At 34.5% G+C, this 18611-nt stretch overlaps 1 protein-coding gene across 3 annotated transcripts; it reads right to left on the bottom strand.

Annotated features, from left to right (window-relative positions):
• Positions 1-4894: 4894 nt before the first annotated feature.
• On the bottom strand, positions 4895-17563 carry UCH2 (Peptidase C12, ubiquitin carboxyl-terminal hydrolase 1). Of its 3 annotated transcripts, none has more exons than XM_022298098.2 (6): positions 17423-17563; positions 16717-16760; positions 16412-16458; positions 6142-6188; positions 5957-6059; positions 4895-5844 (listed from the first exon to the last, which is right to left on the bottom strand). In XM_022298098.2, exons 2-6 carry the CDS (start codon positions 16745-16747, stop codon positions 5068-5070), a joined length of 1005 nt encoding a protein of 334 aa, XP_022153790.1. In that variant the 5' UTR covers positions 16748-16760; positions 17423-17563; the 3' UTR covers positions 4895-5067. The 3 variants fall into 3 exon arrangements, with proteins under 3 accessions (XP_022153790.1, XP_022153791.1, XP_022153792.1); XM_022298099.2 differs by having other exon boundaries at positions 17356-17488; XM_022298100.2 differs by lacking the exon at positions 17423-17563 and adding an exon at positions 6826-7021 and having other exon boundaries at positions 16717-16752.
• Positions 17564-18611: the final 1048 nt, after the last annotated feature.

Below are 18611 nucleotides of genomic sequence, written 5' to 3'. Positions count from 1 at the left end.
TTTCATCTGAGAACTTTCAATTTTATCACATTTGATATTTGCCTTAAACTTGGACAAGTATTGCAGTTTTTACAATTTAATTTTCTAACCTATGTTTCCTATTTTATTCTTCATTTTTTTAAAATCAAAATATCATATGTTTTAGAAGAGAAGCTTTACGTACCATTCCGTCTTTTATTTCTTCAAAATTAAAATTCAGCTTCTTTTAATACAAAAATTTTAAAATTTAACCACCCAAAAAGAAAAGAAAAGAAAAGAAAACTACTAAAATTAAAATTGGAAGACCATTTTTAATATCGACAAAAAAAAAGAAAAAGAAAAAGAAAGGTTGACTGTGCCAAATGGTCCAAAATACTTTAGGCGATTATTCATATGACTCTTTCAAAATTCTTAATTTGACCCTTAATCTTTTAAAATACTAAAATTCAAAATTAACATATTTTGACATGTTACTTGAAAAAACAGGTTAAAATTTGGATGATAGGCAGGTTAAGATTTATGTGTCCAATATCATCCAAATGATGTGTTCACATATCAAAATATGTTAACAAAGTAATAATTTAATAATGTATCAATTTTTTATTAACAAGTTTTAATAATTTTTTTATTTCATCAAATATATAATTGAAAAATTAGAAGGTTAAGGACCAAATTGAGAATTATCTTATAGATTATGGATCATTTGGTAAATTTAACGAGACAAAATATAATAATTTAATAGATGTGATTATATTGCAACTTCTACTAATTTTTCCATGGATTTATTCTTTTCAATTTTCTAATAAAGTCATCAACAACTGCAGTGATGTGAATAAGTTGTGTTTTCTAATTTTTTTTCCTACGTAATGTGAATGTATATGTCTATTTTTTAAATTGAAAACCCTTTTCATTTTTAGTTAAATTACAAGACTTTTAGTTTGTCTCATAGATTTTTGAACTATTAATTTTCTTTTCCCAAATTTAAAAAAGTGTATCTCTAAAATTTCAATTTTTTGGGTTTAAAATATGCAATAAAAAGAAAAATGAACATCTCAGTTCTTTTTCATCCTCTCCTAATTCAACAGATTTTCATTAATAATTTTCTCTGAGGCATCTACTAATCATGTTATTTCTGAAATGCAAACCAGAATTAGTCCTCGCATCCTCTCCGATAATTTTTGCTTCCTAACGAGTTTTGAAATGTCAATATTGAGTGGAAGTGCCAAGGCTTAAATTTTTTGAAATTGTCATAACAAATAAAAACGTAGATGGAAATTCTAAAAAATAAATCTTGAAAATCATGAAAACTAAAATTTTGAATTAATAAATAAGACTTGGCATTTGCGACGATATCCTCCTGAGAATACATATAACGGCGTTGATTTTTTGAAAAAAAAAATAATGATATTATATATTAAATAATAGCATAATATTTTCAACGATGGTCTTTGGCGTAGCGCAGTGGCTGCGGTGCCTACTTTATTTCTTCACTCTTGTGTTTGAGACGTGGGTTACACTTTATTATTATATTAATCAACTTTTTACCTTCTTCTTATTATTAAAAACTATAATAATTATATTTTATATATTTTTATATATCATATATTTATTATATATATCATTGTGTTTATATATTATTAGTTTATTAAAACAATATATATAATATATAAATTATTATTATTGAAAACTATATATCATTATATTTTATACATTATTATTTATTATATATATTATTTTTAATAAATTATATCAATAATAAATAATAATATATAAAATACAATGATATATCATGTGAAATAAATACAATGATATGCAATAATATATATAATATATAAAATATAATGATTATAGTTTTTTAAACTCACAAAAAAATATTATAGTTTTCAAGTTTTGAACACAGGAGAGCATGAAAGCAAAGTGGGTGCAATATCCACTGTTCTTTATTGGCAACATTTTAAAGCAAATTTGATATAAAGTAAAAACTCTTTAACTACAAAGTTAGGGCTATATTTCAAGAAAATTTATTCACTGTAGTGTTGTTGAAATTGTTATAAAAAAAGAGAGATAAAAAGAAAATGAAGATACCGAAATAGTTATCCTTGAAAAGTACGAGAATTAAAATAGACCAATAGACCAAAGTTAAAAGTATAGTAATCAAAATAAACTCTAAAGCTAATTCTATTTAAAAAAAAAAAGGAATGAAATGACTTTTCAAATAAGGAAGTATAATCAAATCTAAAAAATGTATCAAATAAGTTTAATTGAAAAATCATATTAATCTTAAAATCAAATCAGATTCTAAATAAATAAATTTAAAATAACAATAAAAATGAAAGAAAAAGTCAGGCTTCGAACAATCTAATGTATATTGTTATATACATTGATAAACAATATATGTTTTACCTATATAATGTTTGTACTTACATCAACATACATGTATTATTATATAATTTGTTAAAAAACACCTTTGATCCTTGTACTTTCATCAAAGTAACGATTTAGTCCTGTACTTTCGAAAAAACGATTTAGCCACTGAACTTTCAAATTGATAACAATTTTATCCTTACTGTTAAATTTCTGTTTCGATGGGATGCCAACTTGGATCTATTTATGAGGCCAAGTCTACAGATTTAAAAATAAATAAATAAATAACAAAAGCAAGGAAGGTACCTCCCAGATTGTTCGTGCTTCACTCTCCTCAGCCGAAGCCGGAAGCCAAAAAGAACAGAGGGAAAAGAACAATAAAACTAGATCTTTATTATTTATACAATAATTACCAAGAAAAAAATAGGTGTTTCCAATTTCGATTATGTTTGATAATTGCTGCTGTTAATTAACCACCTATTTAAAGTTTTCCATTTTCTTCGTTTCTTCTGTCAGTTTTCTGACTTTTCTTTTTCTTTTCGAACTAATCATAAGAAAAAATCCATGGTTGTTGATCTGATTAAGATTAAGAGCTTGTTGTTCTGATTCTCCGCCATCGTCGGCGACCCACCTCGCCAGCAGAGAGTGTTTCTATTATTTTTTTGGTCCCAGGACGCTCACTGCTCAAACCGAACTCCTCGAAAATACCCATTTTGAGATTCTGATAGTTCTGTATAGAATCTTGAGAGTGGACGAGGATGAAGCCTGCGGCTAGGAAACTAATTTTGGATTTGATAAAGATGTTGAAATTGCCGTCGAAAATCGAGGTTTGTAAATTTCCGGCGAGGAAATTTGACGGCGGAGACGGTGAGAGAAACAGCGGCTTCTGGGGAAATTTTTGAGGGGCGGAAAAGGCGCAGACTGAAGGCAAATTGTGGTGGATGGTGGAGGGGCAGAATTTTTTTTTAGGCACGTTTGTTTTAGTTTTTAAGTCAGCATATGTGGCATTATAGATCCTAGTTGGTAAATTGTAACAGAAACTTATGGATAAGGATTAAATTGTTATCAATTTGAGAGTTCAGGGATTAAGTCTTACTTTTGAGAGTTCAAGGATTAAATCGTTACTTTGATGAAAGTTCAAAGACTAAATGTGTTTTTTAACCTATATAACTTATGGATAATATACTTAAAAATAATTTAGATATCTAATGTTTATACTTATAAACATGTAGAAGTAACAAAAATAAAATTTCGTGTATATAACATGAATTAATATGTAATTTCAATAATATACTTGTAAATAATCTACATTTATAATTTATATACTTGTAAACATATAGAAGGATACAAAATAATAAATTTTCATGTATAAACATATAATTTATAAACAATAATATACTTGAAATAATCTACATTTATAATTTATATAATTATAAACACGTAGAACGAAACACAGTTAACATACATTGATATATAATTAATATTTTATTGTTGAACAATTATCAATAATTTTAGGTACCTTATGGATTGAAAGGTACTCAAAATTGATAATCGTTGAACCTTATCTGATACAACAAATTCAATTTGTTATTGTTCAAGAACCCATTCGAAAGGTACTCAAAATTGATAATTATCAACAATTATCAAAATTGGTACATACATTAGAAAATTGTATCCATATTTTCTATCACCCACTTTAGTTGAGAAGGAGAGAACACAACCAATACAAAACCTTATTGAACAATTATCAATAATCGCCGCCAAATGAGTAAAAACAAAAGTAAATAATATAACAAGGGAGAGACAATAGAAGAGGACGATAAGATTTTTAATAATGAAAGCAAAACTTGACACATTAAATGTCGAAAGATTTGAGTTTAGACAAAATCTGATTAGATAATTTGTTATTATAAAAAAAAATCTGAACGTAATCTAGGCTTTAAATTATAAATTAAATTAGAGATAATTAATACAACTAAAGAGGGGAAAAAAGAAAGAAAGAGAATTATGCAATATATAATTTTAAATATTCTAAATAGCTTAGTTTGATATTTAAAAAACTACATTTTAAAAGATAAACTAAAAATAGTTATCTATAATAACTTTCTATTTTAAAATACAAAGACAAAAAAAAAAAAGTTATAATCATAAGCGCACAACTAATATAGAATCTAAACCTAATAATTTTTAGCCTGAGAGGAGAGATATGTTAGGGCGAGAGACACTTGCATCGAGAGGTGAAAGGAAGAGTGGAAGACAATGACTCTCACCTTGTCCATCAATTTAAAACGTAAAGATTGAACTTTTTTAAAGAAATATCAAACTTCCTTTCACGTCTCAATGCAAGTGGAGAGAAGAGTGAAATATGGAGGCAATGGCTTCCATCTTGTCCATCAATTTAAAACGTTAAGATTGAAAATAGTAGACTCTAAAGAAATATCAAACTAAAATTTCACAAGTCAATTAAGCAATCGTAAGATTTCTAAAAGCTTAAAATCAAAATTTCAAGATAAATTATTATCTTCATCTATTTAGTTAATGAGAAACATGATTAGCTTTTTTCACCGGAGTTATAATAAAACATGAAGATCTAAATAAAAAGATCCAAGTGCACAATGACAACAGGCAAAGAGTTGAAACGTATCAGATAATCCTATGCGTTAGGTAAGAACACCAAAATGGCACATAATATAAGATAGTACAACAGTCACCCAGAAGCAAACTTCACCTGGGGCCACCAGTTTTCTGCTTGGCCTTCTCAATAAGCGGTTTCAACTGTTTTTTTTCTGCAAGAATCTTCAGGAAGTTAAACAAAAAGGGTATGTAATTGTGTTTCCTTCTGATATTTTCAGTTCTCCACTTCTTCAGTTTTTCTTCCTCCATCAAGATTTTCTCTGTGGCACTCTCAATCCCAGCATTTACTTCTGATAGGGATTTGTTTAGAAACTCGTTATTGCTATTTTCCAACAGTGTTTCTGACTGCAAGGCAGCCAACTGCTGCAAGATGCGCTCTCTCTTCTTCTGGAGCTCCTTTAGTTCGGCAGTGTACATCTCTTTTCTATTCTTAATTATGGCCATGAGGTTGAACCTTATCTCACTCTTTGAGTACCTTTCGATGCGTTCTTGAATCACGGGTTGAACCATCTCCAGCCAGTCTAGGTCACCTTGACTGCCTGGGCAAGGACCATGGCTAATAGGTCCCTCCTTCAACCCATCAAGTTCATAAAGTACCCCTTCAATTGGTAAATAGCTTACAAAATGGTACACATCATCATCCTTGCTAGAAGCTTTTTGCTCCTCAGGAACAAAAGGTTCAGGCCTTGCGAAACTATTATGGGCCGTACGTATAGATTCACTATTATTAATGGCCAACCCTTTGAGTTCAGGGGGGAAATTCTTAGTAAAATCCTTCAACTTGGATAATTCTGGGCCAATGTCAATATCTGGACAATTCATCAGAATAGACAAGATTGCTTGAGTTGCACAAGCATTGTTAATTACCTGTAACACAGAAAAAGAAAAAAAAACGGAAAATAAAAAAAAATCAACAAAATAAGCTATTCTTTATCTATCACTTGTGATGGCCGTCCATATTCAATATCACAAAGCTCACCTGACTCGCAAAAAATAGATTTGGGTTTGGATCCTTAATAATGAGACGGTCATCTTTTTCCCCTGGACGCCATTTGAATAGAAAAATCAACCCATATACAGGCCTGAAGTTTATAGAAGGATGTAAGAGATTAACATACACTGTCATATTTAAAAAATGTCAGACATAAAAATCGGACATCATACCTCATATTGTTTAGAGAGTCAAGATCCAATGAGTATAACTCTTCAACCTGAAAAAACATCGTTTCCAAACAGGCATGTAAGATTATAACACCCTAACCCTAATGGAAACAATCCTTGTCTATTTAGAGCACATATTGGTCCTGAGGAGGCCATGGCATATATGTTAGTGCATCAAAAATCAAATAAATCAGCTAATCATCTAAGATGATCTAGTTTTTCGTTTTACCCAAAACCCTTCAATATTGAGAATAGAATTTAGTAATTAGGAAACTCGGGATATTAATATAATCTACATAGGTGGAGTGCAGTATTTTCAAGGTGATGCTAGGTGAGTTCAGCAGGTAAAAATTCAAATTAAGCTCAAATAATATATTTGGATCTCAGAGAAAAATGTTAGTAAAAAAATATGCTAAAAAGATACTCCTACGAAGTCACCAAAAATGCCCAAAGTACGAGTTTGGAGTGTTATGTGTTCCTCTTAAGAAAGTTTGAACGAGAAACAAACCTTTCGTCAAAATAATGAAAAGAAACAACAAAATGTTCAAAGATACAAACACAAAAAATGAGTGGAAAGAGAAAAGAAAAAAGAGAAAACAAACAATCTTAAATTGGGAATATGAAAGCATCCCAATTTAAATAAATATCCCCTAGGAAGAGATCTACAAAAATTAAGATAAAGAATACCATTCTGAAGCATGTAGTCTAGCCAACTGAAACCGATAAACCAACTACGGTGCTTATCCTTGAAAATTCGTTGATTGCACTCCAACCAAATTTCTGATTTGATAGCTTTGACTCTGTTAACCCATAGTAAATGAGCTCTTGGAGAAAATTCAGAGCCTCGTGGAAGGAGATTACTCTTTGTGCCATTAGAGCAAACCTACGGTAAGTTGAAAGTCTACAAAAATTGAATCCAGCAAGCCACAACGAAAGAGAAACCAACGAACAAGTGATTTTAAACTTTTGAAGCTGTAAAACACAATGGATAAATCGATGGCATAATGGAAGAATATGGGAGTTTCTTTTGCAACATTTCAAAAGTGTGAACCTTTTTTGGACTTTTGAATTTCCAAATTGCTATTGATGAATTTTTTTGTGAAGAATCAGATTGAGAGAGGACCCTTGAGAACCATCATGGGTGGCTCATTGGTCCAAAGGGGCTAGGGTAATTAAGAGGGAATGAGTTCAAATCCCAAGATGACCACCTACCTTAGGAATTAGTAATTCCTATGTGTTTCCCGGCACCAAATGTTGTAGGGTCAGACGGTTGCCCCATGAGATTAGTCGAGGTGCACGTAAGCTTGTTCGGACACTCACGGATATTAAAAAAAAAAAAAGAGAGAGAGAGGACCCTTGAGAGAAATTTAACTAAAAAGGAACCAGAAAGAATCAATTTTCCAGCCTCTTGAATTTTTATTATCATTTAATTTAATGTGTTCGTAAGAGTTTGAAGAGGATAATTTTCAGTTGATCTTTGTAGTCTCAAGGCTTCACTCTTTAGATGATTGGAAATCTATTTCAAAGATTAAAAAAAGGAAGAAGGAAAAAAAGAAGTTTTAAGGAGTTGTTTCATCAGCATATTTATAAAGTATTGCTTAAAATGGATGATAGCATTGGTTTTATAAAGATTGAAAAATGGAACATGGAAAAACACAGAAGGATTGAGTGGATCAAGTGCAATGGTGTTTCGACTAAAATTAAGAATTTACCTGTGTGGAGTAAGGAAATTTTTGTAGCTATTGATGAGAAACGTGGAGGATTCAGCATTTAGTTGAAAATCATAAATTTGTTGAATTGTTTTTTTTTTTTAATATCCGTTTGTCCAGGCCAGCTTGCGCGCACCTCAACTAATCACAGGTCAACCGTCTGACCCTACTACATTTGGTTGACAAGGTAACTCGTAGGATATTAAATCTCAGATAGAAATTTGTTGAATTATTTTGAAGTATCAATCGAGGTTTAGGAATCAATGTGAATTAATCCCTACCTTTGGTGGTTGTTCACTATTCTTTTCTCCGCAATGTGGTTGTTCAAATTTCTAAAGGAAAATGAAAGGTCTCTTTTGGAGGTCGATCCTCCTTTTATGGTTAGTTCCAATGAAAAGCAGTTGGAGAATGAAGGAATTGTTGGCTTGCCGTTGGCCATTGGATCGAAGTTGTCAAAGGAGACTGATTGTGGTGCCCGAAAAAGTTTTCATTCTGATATTGAGTTTTCTAAAGCAGACTTCAATCAGGTGGGTCTACTCATTGAGCATTTGGAAGTAGAAGCTAACGAAGAAGAAGCTAACGAAGATCTGTCAGTCTCCCCTTGCATGAAGAATATGGTTGGTGATTAGATTAATTCTCCAATATCGGGGAGTGTTTTGGAAATTAAAAAAAAAAAAAGATTTTATTGTGTTGGTTCTTGGCATGGAGAATTCTGACTGAAGTTTCAAATGTCTCTTCATCTCCTAGGAGTGTTTTGGAGATTAGAAATGTTTTTTTTAAACAAGAAACAAACTTTTGATTGATAGATAAAAATAAAGAAAAAATTGAAAGATACAAACCCCAAGAAGAGTAAAGAGAAAGACAGAAAATCAAATAAATAAAGTCAAATTCTTCAAATATTATAATAACCAAGGGAGAAGTAAACATTGAAGAATATAATCACCATGGAAGTTCTTGGAAGTCAAAAAGCCATATCAGCGGAACCCACTACCATCAAACTTCAAAAGCAGCACCAAACAACACGAAGAAAATGCCAGGAGAAAAGATCAAGTAGAAAACTTTGCATTTTCTTGAACGAAGAAGTAAACCACTAGGCACTAAGAATAGAACCTCATCTGAAAACTAAGATAAAAAATAATTCAAATAAGATTAAAACTCTTTCTTCAAAGCAAAATTAAACTTTGGAGAAAGTTATCAGCAGATTAGACATTTGGGAACAAAAATTTCATAATTTTTTATGAACTTGGCAAAACTTTCAACAGGATCCTTCCGAACTCAGCTTGAAACTTAAAAAATCTTCTAATCGAGAACTTCTAAGCAGGCTGCTCCTCCAAGATTTAACTTTGATAGCAGGAGACCTTTAAAGTCCATGAAAAGGTACCCTCTGATTTTCAACACCACCATGATCAACAAATCCACTTCCAGAAAAAATGTTCCATAGCATACCTAACTAGGCTGACCATTAGATAATAAAGTTTTTTGAATCAAATGAACATGATCTCGGGCTTGTCTCAAGGCAAAACTTGCAGAAGCTTTAGCTGAGCCAACTTCATCCATAGAAGAGCTGCAACAACCCTTTCTCTGATTCCGTCCAAAGGCATCCCTCACTTGAGAATGTTCTAATGCAGAATCAACAGAAGAAGGCTGATGTCACATAAAACTAGGATATTCACCATTATTCTGCAATTCTTCAGCCGCAAAAGTCCATTTAGAAAACTCAAACTTTCTTCATATGTTTAATTCAAAGACCAAAGATGGGCCAAAAATGCTTTCTTTTTTGAGAAAGACACCAAAATTTAGATTGAGAATCCCCTTTAGAATTTCCTGGACAATGACCTTTAATTCATCCCAAAGAGAGAGAAGTCCACCAAACTTACCAAAAGAATCAAAGCTGCCCAACCATTGTCTTTAGAGCTCCCTAGAGATTTGATGAGTTTGGAAACAGATTATACCAGTTTATGTTTCTAGGACAAAGTTCACTGGTTGAAGGAAGGTGACAAGAATTCTAATTTCTTTCATTGATACTTTCTGCTCAAAAACGGAAGGCCATGATCACTGAGTTATCATACTCTAATGGGATGTCCTTGTTGAATGAGCAAGAAATAGAAGCTACAATTATTGGGTTCTTCGACAAGCTTTACACCAATTTTGGCTGGAAAGAAGTTTCGATGAAGAAGAAATTTGGTCAGCTTTTAAAGCTCTCGGCAAAAATAAAGCTCGTGGTCCTGATGGTTACACTTCTAAGTTTTTACTTAAAACTTTGGAAGCAGCTGAAGCCAGATTTTATCAGATTTTTTGCGAATTGCACTGGAATGATCATTTAAAGTCCTGCCTTAAAGAAACTTTCGTATGTCTCATTCCAAAGTTTCCATCAAGTTTCTATCTAAGTTTGTATCTTGTTAAAAAAAAAAAATTGCTTTGAAAGAACTTGATGGCTGCTCTTCTCTTGTAGTTTCCAAAACCTCAGATATTCCATGAAAGAATCTTCATGAGCTACACTCAAATGGTTCAAGGGAGATCCCTATATCTGCAAAGTATGTAATACACTGAAACTGTTTCCTGTAGGAATTGTAATGTAAGGGTATTTTAGAAACTTTCTGTCTTTCATTTGGCTATGTCCAGCAGCTAATCTTAGAGAAAACAGCTGTGCTTTTTAGCTGTTAGAGGTTGTTATTTTAACCAACCTGGGTCGTTATGAGCTGTTAGGTAGAGTGTTGTTATATTTTAACCAACCTAACAGCTAGGTTGTTGGATTCCAGCACCTTTAAAAGGCTGGAGTTTAGGCTGTAACTCAGTTTTGTTAATGAATAAAAAGTTCCAGAAGTTTCCTCTTCATCAAATTGGTATCAAAGCACTCGCTTTTTGGGCCTAATGGCTAGAAAACGTGTTACTAAGGGCAATGATGATAATCAATCCATTCTAGATGCAGGAGCATCTCTTTCTCCCAACTCCTTCAATACTATACTCCAAACAGTAGAAATCTCAGTCAAAGAAATGAAGATCAACATGATTGGAATGCAAGGCATTTTGAAACACATCTCTCAAGAACTTGAAAGATTAACCACCAATCAACCAAGGTTTCAAGAAGAGGCTGTAGACATTAAAAAGCAGAAAGAAAATCAAGCTCCCCCATTAATCAACCAAGAAAATAAGGAAACCAACATGCTGATTTTCCAAGAAACTATCAAGACCAAAGAAATCCACCAGCCAGTAACCCAATAATCCAATACCATCAGCAGCACCATGGGTTTTTACTTGCCTTTTCTCCAAGAAACATACAATACCAAGAGCGAATTACTAACCCAACCTTCAGTTTTGATTCAAACTCATCTAGCGAAGAAGAATTCCTTCCAAGAGTGCCTCGATACCAGCAACCAGCGCCTAATTTTCCACCTCCTACCAAGAACACCACCAAGATTACCCTCAATATTGTGGGGACCAAGCATGGAGAGAAAAGTCTGAATATAAGATCGAAGATTGATCTTCCTGGCTTTAAATATAATTAAAGCCTTTAATAGAAGAATGAATATAGAAGGTTTTCTGGATTGGGTCAAGAATGTAGAGAACTTTTTTGATTACATGGAACCTCGGAAGGAAAGAAGGTCAAACTTGTAGCTTTAAAACTCAAAAGTGGAGTCTTCACATGGTTGGACCAACTTCAACCGAATAGAAGGTGATATGGGAAGAATCCTATTCGAAATTAGCCTAAGATGTTAAGGCTAATGAAAAAGCGTTTTTTACCTATAAATTTTGAACAATTATTGTATAACCAATTCCAACATTGTAGGCAAGGTTCACTCAATTGGGGACTATACCGAAGAGTTCCATAGACTTAGTGCAAGAAACAACTTGGCTGAAAGAAAATCAGCAAATTGCTCGCTATATTAATGGCCTTCGCAACAATATAAAGGAAAATATTCACCTCCAACCAATAACATTTCTCGCCGAAGCCATTTCATATGCATCAACAATTGAAGAAGATGAAGAACAAAAGAGTAAAATATGGACCAGCAAGATGAATCCTTGGGACAAACAGCAAGCATAATCAAAGAAAACACCCATGGTTCAAGAAATAATATGGCAGCAAGCTCATCCAACTCCAAATTGAAGGACCAAGAGGATACCAACCCTGACAATGACAAAAAAGGGAGTATTGGTACCTTTCCCAAGAAAAATAATAATCCCTATAACCGACCCTCTCTTGGTAAATGTTTTAGGTGCAGTCAACAAGCACATCTTTCAAATGAATGTCCCCAAAGAAGGAATTTGGCAATACAAGAGGAGCACAAGATGATGATAACGTGGAGGATTAAGATTCTGAGGAAGAAATTACTTATGCCCAACCAGATGATGGCAAGGAATTATCTTGCATAGTCTAAAGAGTTTTGCTTACTCCTACAATGGAATCACACCCCAAAGACACTCCTTGTTTCGAACAAGATGCACTATAAATGGAAAGATTTGTAGCGTGATTATGATAGTGGGCAGTGTTTTAGAGGTGCAAGGCGCACCGCAAGGCAACAAGCCTTTTGATCGCCTTGAGGCGAGAGGTGATACAAAGGCGACGCCTGAGTGAAGCGAGGCGCACCTTAATAAATAAATAAATAAAAATTATATATGTAGTGCATAAATTTATGTAGTAAACCTTTAAAAAATCAATACCAAAATAGTGTCATAGTAAATGTCAACAAGATACATAAAACAACCAAATTCTATAACCAAATTAAAATTTGGAAGATAAAAAATAAACAAATAAAAGAAAGTAAAGGAAAGAGACACTGTGAAGAAACCATGGGGAAGATTTAGAAAGAATGGGTGTGAAATGCTTCAATGAAAGAGAGGAAAAGAAAAGGAACAAAGGAGACAAGAAGAATAAAAAAAAATTTTAAAAAGTCGCAGCAGCGACAGATGGAGGCGGCGGCTATGATAGGAGACGGCGGCGATGGTTGACGACAGCGGCTACGGCGATAGTCGGAGATGGGAGCAGGTAGCCGGAGATTGAGGGTGGTGAAGTGAAGATGAATGTCGAGAGGAGAGGCAGAGAGAGAAGGGTTAGGGCTTGTGGGTTTTTTTCACGAGGGAGAGGAAGGGTGTTAAAAAAAACACATTAAAAATATAAAAAAAAGGGCAGATCGCCTTGCCTCAGGCAAGAGGCGCGCCAAGGTGCGCTGAGGCAAGCACCCAATAGAAGGCGCTCACCTGGGCACCTCGCAAGGCGCACCTGGGCTAAATCGCCTCACCTCTTGCCTAAGGCAAGTGCCCAGGTGCGCCTCGAAAACACTGATAGTGGGAGTAGCAAGAATATAGTCTCCGAAAAGCTAGTACAAGCTCTGAACTCAAGGTGGATCCACATCCAAGCCCTTATAAAGTAAGTTGGATCAAAAAAGGAGGTGAGATTCTTGTCAATGAAATATTCACAGTTCCCTTATCCATTGGGAATCACTATAAAGATCAAATCATTTGTGATATTTTAGACATGAATCTTGCCATGTACTTTTGGGTCGTCCTTGGCAATACAACAATAAACCACCCATAAAGGTGGAGAAAATACATATGAATGTGAATGGATAGGTGAGAAAGTGATCTTGCTCCCTATTGGTAACAATTGTTAGAAAAAATGAATGATAACTGCTGGAAAACAAAAGGGAAATTTGTTTTAACTTATTACCGAAAGAGGCAAAATACCTATAAGAAAACTACACTTTGACATTAATTGTCAAAGAAAAAATGACCCACTGCTTGTAACCACTGTAGACAGCAGGGTTACCAAGCTTTTAGAAGCCTTCCCCTCCATTTATGACAAGCCAAAAGACCTCCCCACTTGAGACATCCAACATAATCTTGACCTCATCCCCGGTGGCCGGTTCAAACTTACCTCATTTACCTCGCTACAAAATGTGTCCTAGTGAGTACAAGATTCTCCGCAATATCATCCAAGAACTTCTACAAAAAGGCCATATCCAACCAAGCATTAGCCCTTGTGCAGTTTCTACCCTTCTTGCCCCTAAAAAAGATGGATCTTGGCAATTATGTGTGGATAGTCATGCAATAAACAAAATTATTAACTTTAGTCTTTCTTCTTTATGTTTTTATGCTTTATTTCTCATTTTCCTTTTCACTCCTTTTCGAGTTTGTATCTTTCGAACAATTTTGTTCCATCTATCAATAAACAAAATTATTATGAAGTATAGGTTTCCTATACCGCAAATATCAGATCTTTTAGATCAACTTTTGCTCCACATATTTTTCTAAGATTGATCTTCATAGTGGATACCACCAAATAAGAATCTGACCCATGTACGTTTATTTTTCCCTTGTATTTTGTTCCTTTTCATTCTATCAATGAAAAAACTACCTTCAAAACAAATGAAGGGTTATATGAATGTTCCTTTTCATTTCTTCAATGAAAGTTGTTTCTTGTTCCAAAAATGAATGATTGGTAATGCCATTTAGATTATCCAATGCTCCTAGTACATTCATGAGATTAATGAATCAAGTTCTTAACCCCTTTCTTAATAAATTTGTTGTCTATTTTGATGACATCCTAATTTATAGCACATCTTTGGAAGATTATCTACAACATCTTAGGTAAGTTCTAAGTTTTCTCTACTCTTGCTCATGGAGTACAAGAGAGCCATCCCTCCTATTAGGAAATTAGTTTCCAAAAAATAAAAAAGGAAAAGTAACGCCTTTACAACATTAACCCAAAGTAGGTTAGCTTGAGCCGGAAGCTTTGTGCCAAACAGTAGTTGTGGAAGACTCGTAGAAACAATCAAAACCCAAGCCCAAGAAATGTTGAAGAGCTAAAAGAATAAGATCCAACAAACTGATGCACAAGGACAAAGAAAAAATAGATGGCTCTAATCTTCTCCATTTGTAGCACACAACACACCTTCTTAGGACAGCTAGAATTCCACAACCGAGAGCCGAGAGCAGTAGTCATTAGGTAGAGTTGATGGTGACTCTACCTAGATAGTTTGAAAGACAAAGAGTTTGAGAGGTAAATACTTATGTATCCCTTAGAGAATTTGAAAGACTTGTGGAGTGATTCATTAACGTTTTCTGTGTGTGGAAAGACCGAGAGAAATCATTGTAAAGAGCTTGTAAACTCTTGGAAGATCCTTTAACATTTTTAGTAGAACTTGCAACAGTAACAGGGGAACTGGACGTAGCCCACATTGGGTGAACCAGTATAAATTCGACGTTTAATTTTCTTCTCCCAAATCTTTATTTATCATTCTTGTTGCTAAGAAGTTTTAGATTAGTTGGCTGCATTATTTTCCCCAACAGTATTGGAGGTGACTTTAACATGACCAAATGGTCATCCGAGCGGTCGTCAGGGGTAGATTAGAAATGAAGATTTTCAGCCGAATTATTAGTGATTTGAATCTCACAGAGTTACCTTTGTCAAAGGGCAATTTTACTTGGACAAAGATGTGAAGTAATTTAGTTCACTCTTTGATTGATAGATTTTTAATCTTGAAGGATTGGGACAACACTTTTGATAATTCAAAGGTTTCGAGAGCAATTCAAGTTACCTCCGATCATTTCTTGATTATAATTGAAGTAGGAAATTTCATTTGGGGTCCAAGTCCATTCAAATTCTACAATTTGTGGATTAATGATAAAGATTATGTTGAGTTGATAGAAGCACAACTTGATGACGATAATTTCTTTGGGTGGGCAGGCTATGCCCCTTCTTTAAAATTGAGAAAGTTGAAAGAAGCCTTGAAGCAATGAAGCACATTGCAGAAGAAAGGGAAAAGGCACAAGAAATCAATATTCTAGAGGCTATGAGGAGTTGTCTGGGGTTTCTGGAAGAGGCAGGAGATGCTCTCTTAAAAGGGATCTATTGTGTATTTATATGGTGGAATATAGGAAACTAATTCAGAAATGCAAGGTTCACTGCTTATGAGATGGAGATGAAAATACAAGTTTCTTCCACAGAATCCTTGCCACTAGGAAAAGAAGGGTTGTTATTTCAGAACTTTTTGATGGTCAAAACAATATTCTCGTTAATCAGCCCAAAATCGAAGCAAAAATTTTGGAGTTCTTTGGAAATTTGTACAGCAGCACTATTCTTCATTTGGTCCCTTCTTGATTAGAATGGAGACATATCTCTTAACTTGACAAAGAAAGATTGGAATGCCAGTTCGAGGAACCCGAAATTATATTAGCATTGAAGAATCTTGGAAAAGATAAAACTCCTAGCTCTGATGGTTTCACGATTGAGTTCTTCTTGGAGTTTTGGAGATTCATGCGAAACGACTGCATCAGATTTTTCAGTGAGGAAGCAAATTGCATGTTCATCAATTTGCATGATCAATTTGCATGTTTTCATAGACCAATTCCAATCATGTGGAGGTCAAATAAAAGAGGCAAAAAAAAATTATTTGAAGACATTTCAATCCGTACAACTTTTTAAAACTAATTTTAAGAGTTTAAAATGCATATGATCTACGTATCCTAGATTAGAATAACATACATAATTAGAGATATGGGCCAAAAGAACAAGCCAATGGTATAAGGAAAGACAACAAAATTGGCATCCAAAGGAAACCTACTTGCACGCCTTTTACTTGCATCTGTTGAATCAGCTCCGTAAAGACCCCTGGAAAGGAAACATGGTCTTAAATTTTTCTTGATTCAAGTGAACACCCACAGCTACTATGTAGACCATTTCAAAGACAACTCCAATACTACAGAAATAAACTAGACATTTTACTTCTACAAGCGTACTGTGCAGCAAATGATCTACTTTCTTCCTAATATTTCATCTAGAGGTAAATGTTAAAATAGAGAGGTTGAAAAAGCATCAATATAATACTTAAATGAAAAGGGAAAACAGGGACTGAACAAAAATTTATACCAGGGTCAGATTCAATTGTGCACCAAGACATGATGACTCAAAAGCTGCACGACAAAATAAATAAATTTAGAAATATAACTAGAATCACTTATCAGTAATCGAAAGATAGACACCAGTGATAACCAAAAAGTGTAGATTAACAAGAAGAACAGACTTTATCAAGGAAGAGGGAAAAAGTGACAGGTGATACAGACATCTCTGCTTCAGGGATAACTACATGGGAACATAATTGAGTTGAGATCTAAAATATCCCACAAGTCCTACCGCACCCAAGGTTTTCTTTTTTTCCACCAACGAAAGTATCTAATGGGATAATCACGAAATTTTGCTAAAGGACTGGAAAGACACGAGGCTGGTGCACCCAAAAAAAAAAAGGCTCCAGACACGGGTTCCCCACAATATACCTTTAAAGAATTCTAAAATTTCATGTTTCATATCTAAAATTAAATCAAGAGTATCCATAGAACATATATGATGCAGAAATAACATCAGAAGATAAGAAGAGGTGGTGAAATCCCATCTGATCACATCGCAAGAATGGGCAAACAACTATTCGAAGTCTATTTCTAAATCTCTGAGAAAAAAAAAAGGCCTGGAAAGCAATGAATGATTCAATTAAAAGAAGTGACAGATAAATACATCGGAATGTTGCGAACTTAGACTCTGAAAGAGAGTAAGAGAGAAAATCGAGGAACGGCGTAGGTACCGTGGCGCGCGAGGGAGGCGCAGTACTTCCTGCTTCTATCGTTCTTCAATCTTGGGCGTTTCGACGAGTGCGACAAAGTGACGGACTTCAAATGAAACCTTTTTTTATTTTTATTTTTTTTCCAAAGGACTTCAAATGAAATTGAGCACGACGGAAATAGGGGGTCATGGTACGAGTCTTCAAAAAACCCGATAACTCCAAGAACACGGTTGGGTTGGGTTAAGTATATGCTCGGTTCGGATTGAGTTCTAATTTTAAAGAATCGACCAGTTCGGTTCGATTCTCGGATTAAGAGGAAAAAAATCGATTTAATCCGAACCGATATATATATATATATATCTTGTGTTTTTAGGTTTAGGGCTTGTAGCCGCCTCTCATTTCTCTAACCCTCTCAATCACATCACACCTCTTTCAATCTCCCTCTCATCTCTCTACTCTCTCGATCTCATCTCAATCTCTCTCAATCTCATCTCATCTCTCTCAATCTCTCTATCTTAAGTCGTCGTTCGTCGCCATTCACCATCGTTCCCCGCCGTTCTCATTTGTTCGTTGTCGTTCCCCTTCGTTCGCCTCTATTTGCCTTTGTTTGTCTCAGTTCGCTTTCGTTCACTGCCTTTCACCTATATTCGCCGTCATTCGTACCGCCGTTCGCCTCTCGCCGCCGTTCTCGCCGCCATTCGCCTCTTGCCGCCGCGGCCAACATTCCTTTCTGTCTACAACCGTCCGCCGCTCATCCCTAGAAAGTAAAGTAAACCGAGGACCCAACCCGACCCAACCCGAAAAATATAGGGTTGGGTTGGGTTGGGTTAGCTAGTATAGTCGGTTTCATCGGTTCTCCTACCTGTCCAACCCAAATTTTCGGGTTGGTCCAAAAAAACCCCTGAAGGTAGCTACCGTCAAGTTTGACCTTCATCATAATGGCCACATGGTAAACCACCGTGTGAGTCTGCAAGAAGACAAGTCAAAAGATTATACAAAACAAAGTTTGGTCTTGCTGTATATAGCACTTTCCCTTTTTTTATGCTTGAAGGCAAAAAAAGTTATGGAAGAAGCTCTACCTCGACTACGTAGTTGATCATTTGTTGGATGGTCCATCCTGGAACACTTATAAACTTCTAGGAGTGTCACAAGCATCTCGTGAAACTAGTGCTCCGATCTACGTGACTTTCTACTTCACACCAACGTTGCT

The sequence above is a fragment of the Momordica charantia genome, assembly GCF_013281855.1.
Source record: "Momordica charantia cultivar OHB3-1 chromosome 2 unlocalized genomic scaffold, Mcharantia_2.0 BLBB01000002.1, whole genome shotgun sequence".
NCBI lineage: Eukaryota > Viridiplantae > Streptophyta > Magnoliopsida > Cucurbitales > Cucurbitaceae > Momordica > Momordica charantia.
This window is presented reverse-complemented; position numbering and strand designations above follow the sequence as displayed.

Coding starts and splice junctions, on each gene's coding strand:
- UCH2 (XM_022298098.2), bottom strand. CDS start 16,747: ATGTCTTGGTGCACAATTGAATCTGACCCTG. Junction 6,189..16,411: donor TGCAAGTAAAAGGCGTGCAA/GTAGGTTTCCTT, acceptor ATGTTTTTTCAG/GTTGAAGAGTTATACTCATT. Junction 5,845..5,956: donor ATCTATTTTTTGCGAGTCAG/GTGAGCTTTGTG, acceptor TCTGTGTTACAG/GTAATTAACAATGCTTGTGC.